This window comes from Aulonocara sp. 'chitande type north' Nkhata Bay, linkage group LG6 (genome assembly GCF_057382095.1).
Source record: "Aulonocara sp. 'chitande type north' Nkhata Bay isolate Kocher_YH1m ecotype deep benthic linkage group LG6, A_spYH_male_GT1.1, whole genome shotgun sequence".
Classification (NCBI taxonomy): domain Eukaryota; kingdom Metazoa; phylum Chordata; class Actinopteri; order Cichliformes; family Cichlidae; genus Aulonocara; species Aulonocara sp. 'chitande type north' Nkhata Bay.
Window position 1 is genome coordinate 3961929 of NC_141349.1, and position 16490 is coordinate 3978418.

Genomic DNA, 16490 nt, shown 5'->3' on the forward strand with positions numbered 1-16490 from the left:
ATTTATATCGTGGAATATTGCATATACTTCCAGCGTAAACATGAAGAACGGGATTCTGATTCTGTCTGCACAGATTTCCTTAACGATGCTGTTAGTTTTCACTGAGACTTTACATCTTTGTCCACCAATCAGCAGAATAAAGCTCAAAGCTGTGGAGCCCCTGAAACACCGATGCTTAAAAGATATCTGTGTAATTTTACTCAGCGAATATTAAGTTGTAAAACAAGTGAAATCAAAGATAAGCAGCGTTTTCAGCCGTGCGACCTGGAGAAATGCAGGTGAAATTACAAGACATGGTTAACAAAGCACGAAGGCTCAAAGATCAACTCTTCAAATCAGGTTTTGTTCAAATAATTTATTCACAGCAATGCATTAAAGTGAATGAAAATATAGCCTGTGCATGTTTTTAAGTACAAATACAGTGGGCGAAATATGTCGACAGCATTAAATACTCAGACATGTGATGCACATTCCTTCTCATCTGTTGCTGGTAAACCAGACAAAGCAACATTTTCTCCACCCACGTCCACTCTGTTCCACAGCTTATCTTAAGTGTTACATATTTAGTTTTTTCCACTTTCAAATCACCTCAAATCATTTCTAGTGATTGTCTCGACATTCATACGTTTAAAATGCGTTATGAAGATAAATAACCAAAGCAGGACCTTTGCATCCACAGCAGCTCTACAGGTACGTTTACCCACTCTCACTCCGAGGTCTTTAACAGCTGTGTTTGCACTCACTCGGTTTCTGAGGGCCCTCAGTTATAACAACATCACGTTATGCCTCGGGTTATACTTGATAGCTGCTGTTGTCAGTGATGTTGACTGTTCACGCTGACCGACAGTGAGAACACATTCAGGTTGAAGCAACGCAGAAACAAACGCTCGTGCACTTTAGATACAACATGTTTTGAGCACATGGATGAAGCTTTACAACTTTCTGAACCCTGAGCACTCATACACTCACAGCTCTAACAGAGTTAGTCAATAGGCAAACATATTAATTGCGAAACCATACTCGCTACTCTTACACAACAAAACATTTGGTCACGACAGTCTTTTTTTTAACCATTAGTGCTTTTACTTCAGTAAAGCGTGTGGACATCTCCGTCGCCACCTACAGCACAAACACTGGTTTTTAAAGTTCCTGTGGTGTCAGGACAAACACGAAGGGCTGTGAACATTCAGAGTGAAGAGGTTCGGTTGGTGTGTAAACGACAAACATTCTTTGAGTGCAAAGCTGTAAACTTGGTACATAATGACGATTAGCCCTCAGTTTGAGTCACGAGACGCAGCCATGACCTCACAGTGTGTTTACAATCTTCAGTTAAAATCAACAAATAACAGACGCCACAAACTCAGAACGCTTTAACACGTGTGCTTTTCTTCACGCTGATGGAAACATGTAGGTCTGTTTCAGGCCTGGTGGACCAGGACGCCGCAGAAACTTTAAACTGGAATTCTGATACGTTCTGGCTGTCTTTAAAAAAATAAGAGACAGCAGTACGGCGATGATGGCTGCTCCTCATTTCACGTAAAAGTTTTAGAAGCATCTAGTTTTGCGTAATTACCCTAAAAGCTTTTTTCCTGTGGAGTATTCACTACACTCACTACACTCAGGTTATTTCTGATTAAAAATCAATTAAAAAAAAAGAAGCTGCCCCAGGTGAAAACACACCAACTACACTCTGCAATAAATATACTGTATGCTTAACAGTTACCTGATCTAAATAATTACAATGATTACAATTTAATAAACTAACCTTTTCTGTAAAAATACCTTCGATTTGAGCTTTATTTGACATATCATGTGTTTCTAACTTCTTTTAATCTAAGCTCGAGTCCTCATATCCAAAATACACAGATATCAAAAGTTCCAGTTTGGGCCTTTCTCCGATCAAACTCTGAGGTGTAAACACACAGCTGGCTTCATGAGAGAGAGCTGAAAACAGAATGTGTGTTTAACATGAGCTCTAAATGAAAGAAGAGCAGAAACTAAATACATTCAAAAGAGACGTGGGTGTGTTTTTTTGTAGATACATGTATAGAAAATCTAAGAACGAGTCATTTTATTGTTCATTCTCATACAAAAAACAACACCAGAGAAACACAGTTCAGCCAATTTCATCTGAAAGTGTTCAGAAAGAGAAATCTGAACTGTTCCTGCAGAGCCGATCGTTACTGTCGTAGGGAAAACAACAACAAAAGGTGATGGTTAACAACTTTTGCATGAATGGTCTTTAGTCTGAACTCTAAGGACAGTATTTTTCTTTCTCTCTCGACAGCAGCGATTCGCTCTGACAGGATGCTGCAGCAAAACAACACTGTTCCTGTTGTCTCGTTAGTTCGTCATAAATAATCCCGTGTAATGTGGCGTCAAGTGAAGACGTGGGAAAGGCTATAGCATACCATCACAAGTCATAATAAATGTTCTGTACACCTATTGCATAGATGAAATTAACTACAAAGAGCATCGGTGGACCTGCCCTGGCAAACTTTTGGGAGGTTTTCTGCACTTTGAACAAGGCTGCCGGCCTGAAACTAGCTCTCAACCCCTACTTGCTCTCTGTGGTAAAGCGGGAGAGGATGATAAGTATATTCCCAGAGCAAAGCGCAGGGTGCTGTCCTTTGGTTCCCTCTTGGCTAGGCGTGCTATTTTGATGTGTGCTGATCTCATGTCGTGTCTCAGTCTGGAAAAGATCCACTGCTCCACCCAGAACCAAAAGGGCACATTTGATAAAATTTGGGGTCTCTTTCTGGAAAACTTCTCTAAACTTCAACTTAAGGATGTTCCAGCTGACTAACGGATTTGCTTCTCCAGAGTGGTCGGATGTCTTAACGGGAACGTGAAGCTCATAATCCCTCCCGGGTTGTGGCTTTTGTTATTTTGTTATTTTTTATTTTTCTGTTTCTGGTTTTTTTTTTTGCTTGTTTGGTAAATAATAAGAGAGGAAAACAATGTTCCAACATGTCTGTTTTGTATTCATTGTAAACAGTTTGTGTTTTCCGCCTTCTTTGTTTTCTTTGTAAACTATATCCACAAATACTCAATAAAAATATCTTGAATTAAAAAAAGAGCGTTGGAGCATTTTAGCGCTTAAAGCTGCAGCTTCTGACCACTTGGGGGCGCCATAAACAGCTGCGAGCTGTGTCCGTCCTCTGCTACAGCTGCTTTTAAGAGCTTTTTGTCTCCATCAGGAAGCCAAAGCAGCAAGGTCGTGAATGCAGATAAACGCTGATGTAAGGGCACATCTTACATCAAACATCTTCCAAAGGACGCTGCAGTCTAGCTGATAACTCAGTGATCAGACACACTCGTGTAACACTGTCCCTTTCTCATATGAGCAGTGACACCCTCCTGGCTCAAGCGCTAATTCACCCAGTAACTGAGAGAAGTTATCTAAGATCCCAGAGAGAAGCGAATTAAATGAATTTTAAGTTAATTCGATTTGTTTCGTGTCATTTCGTTACTGAAATCCCAAAGATATACGTAAAATAGTCCCAAATCTGTTAAAAGAATCTAATCTCTGATCTTTATTATAAAAAAGGTACTTTTTGTAACGACCCATGTACAGAAAGGTAAAATTGTAAACTTGATGTTCATAAACTATTTAGAACTTTATCAACTGGATCGAAAACAGTAGCTCGTCCCACTTCTTCACTTTATTTCTTATTTCTTTGTCAACTAAGGAGACAACGCAGCGAGCGGTGTTGTCTTGTGGCAACACGGTTCTCTGTCTGGATTGTTAATTAAAATGAGAAATGATTTCCTCCTGATATTTGCACGTAAGGAAACTTGGTATTTAGGGATTCTAGGTGGATCCCATCTCTACCTAAGCCGGGCGGAGAAACAGCGCATGTACTCTGTCATCCAGCGGTCGTCCACCACCATCAGCTGCGAGCGTCTTATCTTCTCCAGGTCAGCCGATCGAGCCCGCCGGCGGTCCAGCCTGGAGCTCCGCTTGTCAGACTCCCTGCGGGTCTGAACGCAGGCATCAGAAGTGTGACTCTGTGAGGAGAAACCAGAGAGAGGAGTCATTTCCCAAAGCTACACCGGTGTTTTATTATTCATGTTTGCTGCGTGTTCGGTGACACGTTTCACTTCTCTGCTGTCCTGTGAATGAGGTCGAGCTGCAGGACCCCTGCACTACCAAGGACGGGCCGAGAAAGAAAAAGGCTGGTAATGTGCTACGTGTTTTTTTCTAGTTAGCAAGTCTGTCTCTTGAGATATAATGGTGATTAAAATCTGAACGTATAACTTAAAAACAGTCAAATTATTGATTGTAATTCTGAAAAGTTGCTAGTGGTCATAAGAGTAAAGTATATTTGTTGTTGCCATGAGCCCTGAGCTTTAAAGGCTCTAAAAGTGCTGCAGTATCCCAACTGAGATCAGCGCTCACATCATTGGTTGTCCTCTTGACCTCCATTTGTCTCTCGCTCCAGTCCAGCCGGCTGGACGGTCTGTGGTTCTCCTTCTCCTTGGTGCTGATCACCGGCGTGCTCTTTGCTCTCGGCGGTTTACGGATCACGGCTGGTTTGTCATCCTGGGAACTGTCTCGGTGCGGCTGCTCAGAGCGTGGCGTGTGGCGGCGGCGTTGCCGTCGGGATACTGGCTTTACTGGCTCCGCATCAGAAGACGCCGAGTCGGCTGGCCCGTTGTCTGTCGGTGTGTCGTCTGAGGGTGCGCTGTTTGTTGGAGCCACCGCCACAGAACTGCCACCGGCCTCATTCACACCATTTTCTACAACTGCTGCTTCACAAGAACACAGGAAACAGTGAAATCGTTTAAATATCCACTGAGCTCTGCTGACTGAACAAACAGATTAACTAACTAAACCAATACACCAATCAACCACTCGATGGAGCTGGATGGCTCCACAGTGACCCTGCAGAGCGCTGCTGTGACTCAATCTATATGAAATTATTTGTGACTGTGAAATTCAGAGATAAGCAGGCTTCCTGGCACTCTCCTGTCTGAAATGCAGACATCACAAATGTCAAAGGCACACAATGGATCCTTTATCTTTAAGCTCAGTGTCTCAGCAACAACAGTCCCATCTGACTGCTGAACTTTCAGTCCAAACGTTTATAGCACTGCTGTCTCCTGAGGTAAACCAGCCTCTGTGCCTCGTACTGTCAGAGTGACGCTTACAAAGGGTTCACAAAAAACACCATCTGTTAGATCTTTACAAACTGTTTCTGAAGACTAAAAAAGAAAAGGTGAAATTGAAGCACAAATGCAAACATGGTCACTTTCTTCTCCTAGTTTTGTGCATTTCAGGACAAAATACACTGCATTTGAGTTAATGTAGTATCATCATCATCATCAACTGTCAGAAGAGTAAAACAAGGTTAGCTCTGTGAGGCTGCACTGAGCAGGGCTTTGACCCACATGTCAACATCCTTGCAACAACGAAGCTAAGCAGCTCATGTTTAGCAGGTCTAATGTGCACCATAAGCATCATGCTGCTTGCTGACAAGCTAACACAAAGTACAGCCGAGGATCAAAAAATGTTGAGCCCTCGTGGTACAGCAGTACCTGAGAGGGACGTGGGTGATGCCACCTGATGGGTTTGGGTTTCTTATTTTGAGAAGAGACCATGTTTGTATGAGAGACTGGGAATGCTGTTATGTGTTAATGCTAGAAGGCTTGATTAGGAAACTGAGCCTAACTTGTACAGTTATGATGCAGAGACAAGACATGTAACTGAAACTTCCATGGCAAGGTCAAATGGCCACGCCTACATTTCAGCCATTGTTCAAAAGAATTATCTATCTAAAAAAAGTTTCCCTACTGTGTAGTTGAAAAAAACTGATCAATGGACCATGGAGTAAAAAATCATTTGAGAGCTGTGAAGTTTTAACATTTTAACACAAGTATAGACACTAACTCACTTTTGGAGCCAGCCTCAAGTGGCCACTTCTGGAACTGCAGTTTTTGCCACATCATGATTGACATGGTTATTATCAGAGCTACTTCTAGTTTATTTGGTTAGTTAATTGAAAGAATATTAATCAGAAACTGCAGTTCTCTGGAAAATGTACCCTTGCTATGACACAAAGTCTCGGAAACCAAATTGATGTCTTGTCCAAAGCAGAAATTTTTACGATATGTTTAAAACATTTACCAGGGAGAGAAGCGGCGCCTAATCACATTTAAGAAACTTAATCAAGCATATGTTTAGAACTTCTGCTTGGTGACCCGTTCTCTTACCTGTGGTTTGTGCCGCATCTACAACCGCAGCGTCCCGGTCCCCCACGTCAGTCTCTCCATCCTCGCACGCTGGCTTTTGCACAGGACTGGTCTTTGACTCCAACAACCTCTGCTTGACCTCCAAGGATGTGGGCGGCAGCGGGAGAGACAGAGGAACCACTTTGTTCCTGGTCAGCCTTGGTGTTGACCAGCCGCTGGAGTCAGAGCCGCTGTCCCAGCCCTCCCAGAACCAGGGCTTGTGGGAGTGTTCTATCACCCGGCGAGTCAGACGGTACTTCACAGAGTCCTCATAGCATTTAGAAAACGTCTCCCATTTGGGGTCCCTGAACTTCTTCATATATTCTGTCCTCACTTTCTTGGTCACCATGGTTCTTGTTATTGCCTGGTGCCAATCACTGCAAGGAGACAAAAATCAGTTTGAAACAAATTTGCAATCTTTTCTTTGGTCGTCTTCTTCTTGTTGCTCCCATTAGAAGTCACCACTGAGAGTCTCCTCCTATCAGTAGCCTCCTCTGCTTTCACACTAATCCTCTGCATGTTCTTCGCTACATCTATGAATCTTTTCTTTGGTTTTCCTCTTTTCCTGCCTGGCAGCTTCATATTCAACATTTGTTGTTGTTGTTAATAAGCCTAAAAATCCACTAAACATTATGAAGAGGCAGTTAACTATGGCAACCACGAGTAAACAAACAGGGTATATTCTCTATCAGAGGAAGTAAAACACTTTCCCTTTACTTGTTTACTGATGCTGTGACGTGTAATCCTGACATTCATGCGATTTATATCATCATCTTGTCAACAACCTCTCACATTATACTGGACGAGAGCTGAAGCCCTACAAAATTTTGGTATTTACCTGATTTTTATTATATTTTGATATTGACTCGGCCTGAATATTATCCCTTACACTGTCAGCGAGTCAACGTCAGTGATACTGAGGTGAGCTGTGATTTTCTGTCAATAAGCACTGCTGTTAGCTCCTGTTCACCACTATTCACGGGCTGTTAGTGAAACTTTGTTTCAAGTGGACCTAACGTGGGCAGACTCACACTGAGCAAATAAACTCCTGCGACGTGAGAATGAAATCAAACTGCTGAAGGAGGAAGAGGAAGGGATGGAGAGAGATGACCAGGAGAGATTAGTGGTGGAGGAGGCAGATGAAGAAGATGAGAAAGAAAAATCAAAAAAGAGAACATGAATCCTGGTCACTCCTGAATAAATATGTCATAAAATTATTTAAAGCATAATAAATGATGATTTTTCACACTACAAAAAAAATAAAAATAAAAAGCAACTCTGCTGCAAAGCATTCTTTAACTTTTGCAGTGTTCATACTAATGTTAAAAGTCTGCTGTTTGTTGTTCTTCTACGTGGCTGCACTTTCAAAGAAACAGTTACTGACAAGAATTTAACCAATGAGCATCAAGAGCCATGCCCCAGTTTTCAGAAGCAGCTACACTGAGTTTTTTCTCTCCCCTCAAACAGACATCCTGTCGGGAAAGTTCCTTTCCTGGGGAACATACAGAAATATCTGGGCTGCTCTACAAAGTCCTGCTAGTTTCTAGGTGGTGTAATAGTAAATGGACCTTTATATAACATACCTCATTCACTTCATAGAAGCACTTCTATGCTGAAAGTGCTTTCTAACATTCACACAAATTCATACTCCGATGGATGTATCGGAGATTAACTTGGGGTTAGTATCTTCCCAAAGGATATTTGGAATGCCGACCGGACCAACCTGGCGATTAGTAGATGATCTGCTCCACCTCCTGAGCTACAGCCACCGCAGATGGTTAGTGGTGACTGAATGGTAAACAGAACAAAACCTGGGTGAAGATGAAGTGGAATGAGAAGTGCTGTTGAGAGTGGGAGGCTTTATCTTGATTGAGAGATCAAGTCCATGAAACTTTTAAGGCTCGATACAAAAAACATGATTGCAAAATAACTAGTTTTAAACCATCGACTGTATTTACCCCTCTTTAGACTCACCCGTGTTTGCTGCAGGTATGCTTCCATGTAAAATGTGATGGCAGGCTTTGTAATACCAGTCTCATACCAGACTGGTTAAATTATAAGTAAACAGTTCATCTGCGTATTGTAGTACGATCCACATTAAAACACTCACGTTTACATTGTTTAACACATTTTAACACATCTGTGCACTACAGAGCCAGGCACTGAACGAAGCATCAAAGCAAAACATTTATGCAAACTATTCGAATTACTCGATGAATCATTGCAGCCCTGCAGCCAACAACAGACTGTAAAGATGCAAAAACACTAACTTTATATCCCAAATGTGCATTATTTGCTTTCTAAACAATATCAAATGTGTAGCAGAAGAGGCTGATTAGAGTAAAGGGAACCTCTGTTTACCAGGCAAGTAACCCTGAACACATTTTTATTTACAAGCATGTGGACAGTAGGAACACCAACAAGCATCCAAAAACATTGAGTTGAATTTTGCAGAAGGCAATTACAAAAAGTACCTTTAAGGATTATTCCACTGTTAATGGAATAATAATGTTTTAATCCACTTCACTAAAAGGTAAATTAAAAGCTGCATCCCAATTATCTATTTGCCATTTTTTTCTTTTACTTTCCACGTCAGCTCAGAGCTCTGGTGGATATTAACCCTGTGCTGCATCCAGCACAACACACAGTGTCGCATTTCACTGTGGTTCAGATTTCCATTGAGAGGGTTTGATCAGTCTGTTCTTCTGCTGCTACATTAACAAAGCTGTCACTGTGTTTTCTGAATACTGCCCATTAGCAGAAGGACAGAGGGACGACTATAAACATTTGCTTTAATGACAAAGAGACTTAAATTTACAACAGCCATTATACATGGATATACAATGTGTGATACCATGTACGTAATACATTCAGAATTGAATTCAAGTAGCGATGCCAAACAGTCAGCACCAGATACTTGATGCTCAGTTCAACCCAGGTGGAATGAACCTCGGAGAGCCTCCCGTGGGACTGGTAATGACTCAGGACAGGCAGCAGTTTGGCTTGAATGCATTAACACATAAAATAATTGAGTCCAACAAAATGAACGTACAATAATAATATTGTCTTTCATGCATCAAAGCATTTTTTTCCTGTCAAAAACTGCAAAACAGCCATGATACCATCATCCAGCCATCCACGTCTGCAGCTGCTGTTAGCCACAGATCAGGGAAAACCATTGGAGGTTATTAGCACTAAATCTGACTGGACCTTTAATAATCATGAATGCAAACTCTGACATTCTTCCTGGGACTTCTTTTTAATGCATCATATGCAAACAAAACATTTATAACAAGCTTTACCGCTTGATTTCATCTAAAGCTCTGGCCATATTCAGTAAAAATATATCGATAACGTAACATAACATAAAACCTATTAAATGTTTACATTTTCTGTTTGGTTTTTTTTCGAGATTCACCTGCAAAACCTGGTGACGTACCTCTGCCAGGTGTAGTCTACCTGTAAGCCCCGCCCACCTCCCTCCACATCAGATTACCCTGAGAGCAGGGAGGATTGAGGCTTACTACAGCCATTACTCACTCACACCACACGACCAGTAACATCCAGTCTATTTCAGTCTACACGCCTACACGCACTTTCCTTTTCTTTCTATACATTAACACTTGTTGTTACTCAAAGTAAAAATAAGCCAGTATTTGATTTTTTAAGCCTGTATCCGATCTGAGGACAAAACGTGTTCAGTGTATATTATCCTGTCACTGTCTGATTACTGCATTTCTCCCGATGTGTTTTTCTGTAACTGAAACACACTGTCTTGTTATAAAGCCTTTCACTCTGTCAGTCACACCCCAGCTCGCAGCATTTTTAAAGATTTTAGTCTGTAAACACACAGCAGAGCAAAACGTTGCAGCTCCGACGTATTTTGAAGTTAATAAATGAAGTGTGTAAACCTGAGGTTTGAAATGCCAAACCGAGTGAAAGCAGGCTACAGCCATGTTCACAGCCGTTCGCCTCACCTGCCCGCTGCGGTCAGCTTCGTTTGTAAACACGGGGTCATTTCAATGCTCAGGCTGACGACTAAAGTCTGATTGGGCATTAAAGTCAGGAATATATGTACTCACCAAGTCTGTGTACCAGGGGGACTCCGATTGATTTAAACCCCGTCTCTCAGCAGGCGAGCATCGCTCTGCTTACTGGCACCAAACGCCCAGCTCAGTTAGAAAGCTAGCAGCAATAGCACATACAACTTCCGGCTTTGGTTTTCAAACAAGTGCTTTAAAACATCCCAGGGACGTGATTAATCAAGAGGATATTCAAGATAAAATCTTCTACTTTGCTCATGTTATAGCTTTCAGGCTGATTTCAGGCAAAAACCATTCAGTTTAGATGGTCGGAAGCTTTATTTTGAAATATATATCCTGGACATCCGGAGCTCGTCTATTATTTATCCCTGTCTGGATTAAAGTATAACAGTACTAGACTGATATGAAATGAAATGTGGTTTTACATTAAGACGCTTCCACCAGACCGCGCATGCGTGTTCTGTCTCCATCAGAGCAGTCAAGATATGAGGAGAAAACAATAACAACAACAAACCCCTAAATAAATTAAATAAAAGGTTATTTACAAATGGTCTCTTGTAGGGCCAGGACCACAGCCTAACCAGTGATGTTTGGGTTTTCGCTTTTACAAATAGGAACTTGGGAATGTAATTCTATTTTACCACCTTGTAGAAACTACAATATGTCACTCAGTATCCAAGACAATATTTATTCTCTTTGTTTTGGGGTGAGAAGAAAGTCAGCGTATTGTTTAGCCTGGTTAACTACTGGATTTATTTCAGCTCTTGAACTTGAACTCTGTGTTTGTCTCAAGGCTTTAAACACCTCATAAAGACTACTATCAGTGATGTTTCACTGCTGTGTTTGGAGCTGGATGACTTAAATTTATTTAATTTTTTTTGGTATGCTGCCGCATACATGTATGTAAATTGTAGACTAGGTTAGGGTTGATACATGTGGTAATAAATTATTGTTTACAGATTTTATTCAAACAAAGTTTATGTGCAGTCTCTTGTGTGAGAGTCATAATGTTCAGAATATAATGGAAAAATCCAAAAGACCAGTAAAATAAAATGAACAAACATCCACAAATGTTCTGAATCAGAATGAGCAGACAACACAGTCACACTTGGAAAAAATCTTTGGCTTTTATTTGCTTTGATGGGTTGTTTCTTTTTTGGTCTTTTTGTTCTTGTTTCTTTGATTTTTTTAAATGTAGTTGGTCCGAGCTGGTGTGTGTCATACCTCGAAGCCAACTCTCATATATGCACACCAATCTTCATTTACATTTGAAACAGGACATACATAAAAGAAAAAATAAATAACTTATGTACAGGTTAGATGTGACATGATCCTCACTGGTGGAAGTCAAAGGTCTCTCTATGAGAGGATGAAGTTTCACAGTTCTAGGACAGCAGCATCTTACTGCTCTGGATCCTGAACCTGATGCTTTGGACGCATCATGTTTAGAAGCACTTGCGGTGGACGATGCTGGGGCCGGCCTCATCGTATTCCTGCTTGCTGATCCACATCTGCTGGAAGGTGGATAGAGAGGCCAGGATGGAGCCGCCGATCCAGACTGAGTATTTACGCTCAGGAGGAGCAATGATCTGCACAAGTAGAAGAAAATGAGACAAATTTTATTGCCTGCTGCACCTCAGATATCATTGTCATATTATGTAAGGTGAGTGATCTTGTGCCAGTCAGTGTTGCTTTTGTACCTTAATCTTCATGGTGCTGGGAGCCAGAGCTGTGATCTCCTTCTGCATGCGGTCAGCGATACCAGGGTACATGGTGGTCCCGCCAGACAGCACGTTGTTGGCATAGAGGTCCTTACGAATGTCAATGTCGCACTTCATAATACTGTTGTAAGCTGTCTCATGGATACCAGCAGACTCCATACCTGTGTAGATGTACAGCAGAGAGGTTCAGGTTAAACACAATGAAATCACAATGTGATCTTTCAAAGGAAAGTTGTTACACTGTCTCAGATGAATAGTGTTGATGCTACGCACCGATAAAGGAGGGCTGGAAGAGGGTCTCGGGGCAGCGGAAACGCTCATTGCCAATGGTGATGACCTGACCGTCAGGCAGTTCATAGCTTTTCTCCAAAGAGGAGGAGGAGGCTGCGGTTGCCATCTCATTCTCAAAGTCCAGAGCAACGTAACAAAGTTTCTCCTTGATGTCACGCACAATCTCACGTTCAGCTACAAACAGAGGGCAAAGGTCATAATTCAAGCTGCTGCAGAGTAGAATAATAAATAAATGAAAGATGAATAAAATAATTTTATCCAAGTGAGCGAAAGGACGTAATGTCCTGAGTTTTAACCATTTTGGTTTTATTTTGTGCTATTTTACCAGTTGTGACAAAGGAGTAGCCGCGCTCAGTCAGGATCTTCATAAGGTAGTCTGTGAGATCCCGACCAGCCAGATCCAGACGCATGATGGCATGAGGCAGAGCGTAACCCTCATAGATGGGTACATTGTGGGTCACACCGTCACCAGAGTCCAGCACGATACCTGAGAGCAGAAACAGAAGAGTTATGGAGAAGCTGACAGGTTTCTACCTGACGCATGTGATGAGTCACATGAAAAGGCGCAGAGTGCTAACAGTCACTGCTTCTTTCTAATGTCCACATTTGTTTTTTTCACTGGAAGGCTTAAAAGACAGTTTTTTTATGTATCTTTTTTGTCCCAAAAATCAACCCGAAACTAAACAAAATGAAAAAAAGCAGCGTAGTAATCATTTATTTGTTTCAACAATACAGTGCATTCCACAATGTTTGGGACAAACATTCTGCAATTCATTTGGGACTGAAGTGCAGACATTCAGCTTTAGTTCAAGGGGTTTTACAAAGATTTTCTGTGAACTGTTGAAGTATTACTGCCATTTTATACACAGTCTCCAATTTTTAGAGATGCAGATTTAATAGGAAATTTGACTGACAAGCAGCTTCATGGTAAGTTGAGGCCTGCTCCCTTGGCACAAATGAAGAATTCATAACATCGGAAGCTATTTCAAAGTGTTGAATTTGTATTTTATAGCTTTTCAGTGTAATTTTAATCTAATTTTAAATATGATCCTCATATAAGTGAGTAAAGCCATTATACCACTGAAATATACCTGTCATAGAGACAGCATGATAGGAGGGAAACTAATGATGATCCCAAGCATGGTGGAGGCAGCGTTGTGGCATGGATATGTATGGCTGCCAGTGGAACCGGGGCCACTAGTGTTTATTGATGATATGACTGCTGATAGAAGAAGCAGAATAAATGATGGAGTTTACAAGGCTATAATCGCTGCTCATATTCAGCTAAATGCTGGTCAGACAGACACAGAGCAAATGGATAATGACTCAAAGCACGCTGCAAAAGCAAGCCAACAGTTACTTAAGCTAAAGAAATTAGATATTCTTCAATGGCCAACTCAGTCACCTGATTTCAACAGAGCAGGCTTTTCTGTTATAAAATACAAAACTGAATGCAGAGAAACCCAAACAGGGAGCAACTGAAAGCATCTGCAGTAAAGGTCTAGCAGAGGAACTCAAGGGAGGAAGCACAACATTTGGTGATGTCCGTAGGTTCTGGACTTCAGGTAGATAGTTGTTGCAATATTAAGTAATAAAAAGTGTCTTTATACTTAAATTAATGTTAGTTTGTGTCATTAATGTTGAACCTCTGAAAATGGGGCACTGTGCATAAACAGTGTTCATGTCAAACTTTGGAAAACTTCTTGAATTAAAGCTAAAAGTGTGCACTGCAATGACATATTGATTGTTTTATTTACAATGCACTGTGGCGATGTAGCGATGCAAAACTACAAAAAACTGTGGCTTTGTTCCAAAACATTATAGACCTTAAGTTTTTTTTTAAATGAGAAAGAAATACTGTCTTGAAGACAAGGAAACTTGTATTTCTGTGAAGCTCAGACTCACCAGTGGTACGGCCGGAAGCATAAAGGGACAGCACAGCCTGGATGGCCACATACATGGCAGGGACATTGAAGGTCTCAAACATGATCTGGGTCATCTTCTCCCTGTTGGCTTTGGGGTTCAGGGGGGCCTCAGTCAGCAGGGTGGGGTGTTCCTCAGGAGCTACGCGCAGCTCGTTGTAGAAGGTGTGGTGCCAGATCTTCTCCATGTCGTCCCAGTTGGTGATGATGCCGTGCTCAATGGGATATTTCAGAGTCAGGATGCCCCTCTTGCTCTGGGCCTCATCACCCACATAGGAGTCCTTCTGACCCATACCGACCATCACACCCTGAGGAGGGGAGGAAAGCAAGTTAGGTCTGAAATGTATATTTATTGATGTCTGTATTTAATTTGTTGTAATATGGGTCCAAGAGTTTCAAACAGCAATTACTCTGTAAAGAACTAGGTCTAAGATACACTGCAAGGCACGTAAGAAAAAGAAAAGCAAGAATGAGTTTCCTTTTTTTGTGAAATGTATTGCCCTTGCATACCTGGTGACGGGGGCGACCAACAATAGAGGGGAACACAGCCCTGGGAGCATCATCTCCAGCAAAGCCAGCCTTCACCAGGCCGGAGCCATTGTCGCACACAAGGGCGGTGGTCTCATCGTCGTCACACATGTCTGCGGATTCTGGAGGAGGAAAGTCAAATGTGATGAATTTCTGTACAGCAGGATTACTCAGCAGCACTTAACACACTGAACAAAGCACCAGTTGCATGTTAGATATTCATTTAATTTTCTCTTAATAGACAAATTATTTTAACGCTAATACTAGTGTCACTTTGTTGAGTATGTTTTGTTGCCTTTTTTTAATTTTGACTAAAAACTCAACAGCCTGCTGTTTTTAATCTGAAAGTTTTAGGTTGATGTTATTTCCAAGCAGTTTTTTAATTGTAATAACGTTTTGGTTTCTTTCTTTCGTTATATAATAAACATAAATTATTACACTACAATAAACTAAATGACCAAAAAAGTGTATGACACTGTGCTTTACTACCACTGACTCCCCTGTTCTGTTTCATAAATAATCACATGCTAATAACTATAACTTCTCCTCGTCTCCTCTCTCAGGCCTCCAGTGTTTAGATTGTGTCATAACAATTTACACAACCTGCCAGGACACAAAGTCACTAAGCTGCAAACAGAAACGCTATTAAATCCCCATTAGTTTAATGATGCCTTCAAATGTTCCCCATAAACTTCAAAATGTGGTGTTGTCTTTTCTTGATATGCATTATAGTGCCCTTGTAAAGGAATCATCCTTCAAAAGCTGCTTTAAAAAGTATATGTATTGTTGCTGGATTCAGTGTTTTCTATTCACTAGTAAACACTGAAACTAAAGCAAAAAGCACTGATGTGCTGATAAGTGTCAACTAACGTACTTGTAACTAATTATGATAAATATTAGTAAACGAATAGACATGTCAGTTTCATTACAGCATTTGTTATTATCACTTTTCATCATAAAATGTTAAAATACACATTGTATTCCAAGCTAAAGTTACAAGGGTTACAAATCTCTAACAGCATTTGAACACAACCCAGTCTTTCCATTAACTACCTGTCGCAACAAAAGCTGAGCTTAAGCAGACTGTGGTTCACTGCCAGCTCCCTTCACTTAACCATTAAATCCAGATTATTCTCCATCTGTCTCATTCACTTAACCTAGCAAGAAGGCAGTCTCCATTAACAGTAACTCCACCTAACTACTGCTACAATTATTAACCCTCTCTCCACCAGGGAACCTCTCTCCTCCAAGCCGCTTACCTCTGCGTGTCTCAGGCTGTCACTGAGGGAACCTTGTTGGCTGCTTGCTCCAGCTGGTGTTGGGGTGACAGGCTACGACCACCACGGTCCTTATATACGCCTTCTGCTCCATACCACCCGGAGAGCTTTTTTCCTCCTCAGCAGACAGTAGTTTGGAATGTCCGAGTATTCGATAGGAATTCAACTGGCCCTTCGTCCATATTTGGTCGCGCGCGAGGGTCGTCGCATGCATGCATGTAGAGCCTCGCGGGCCAGCTGGGCCATATATGGAGAGGAAGTCCCCGCGAGGCTGCCGCGGAGCGCACGAGCCCGTGTATGGAGCTAGACCAGAGCGACGCACCGACCGTCACCTGTAGAATAACTGCTGCTACTTACACGCACAGTACACGCACACAAACCATTCAGTACTTCAAAGCCTTTTCATTTTTTAGTGTTTCATGTCTCATTAGTATTTTAACCGAGGAATGACTTTTTTTTAAGTGAAGGCATAAC

General features: G+C 41.5%; 2 protein-coding genes across 4 annotated transcripts; both read right to left on the minus strand.

Moving 5' to 3' along the window:
• Positions 1-340: 340 nt before the first annotated feature.
• Positions 341-10531, minus strand: ccsapa (centriole, cilia and spindle-associated protein a). Of its 3 annotated transcripts, none has more exons than XM_086294645.1 (5): positions 10317-10531; positions 7958-8045; positions 6217-6611; positions 4403-4755; positions 341-4011 (listed from the first exon to the last, which is right to left on the minus strand). In XM_086294645.1, exons 3-5 carry the CDS (start codon positions 6581-6583, stop codon positions 3832-3834), a joined length of 900 nt encoding a protein of 299 aa, XP_086150771.1. In that variant the 5' UTR covers positions 6584-6611; positions 7958-8045; positions 10317-10531; the 3' UTR covers positions 341-3831. The 3 variants fall into 3 exon arrangements, with proteins under 3 accessions (XP_086150771.1, XP_086150773.1, XP_086150772.1); XM_086294647.1 differs by having other exon boundaries at positions 4403-4752; positions 10317-10443; XM_086294646.1 differs by lacking the exon at positions 7958-8045 and having other exon boundaries at positions 10317-10530.
• Positions 10532-11385: 854 nt separating this feature from the next.
• On the minus strand, positions 11386-16158 carry acta1a (actin alpha 1, skeletal muscle a). Its single transcript, XM_086294651.1, has 7 exons — positions 15999-16158; positions 14722-14861; positions 14195-14519; positions 12615-12776; positions 12272-12463; positions 11978-12159; positions 11386-11866 (listed from the first exon to the last, which is right to left on the minus strand). Exons 2-7 carry the CDS (start codon positions 14848-14850, stop codon positions 11723-11725), a joined length of 1134 nt encoding a protein of 377 aa, XP_086150777.1. The 5' UTR covers positions 14851-14861; positions 15999-16158; the 3' UTR covers positions 11386-11722.
• Between the last annotated feature and the right edge of the window lie 332 nt (positions 16159-16490).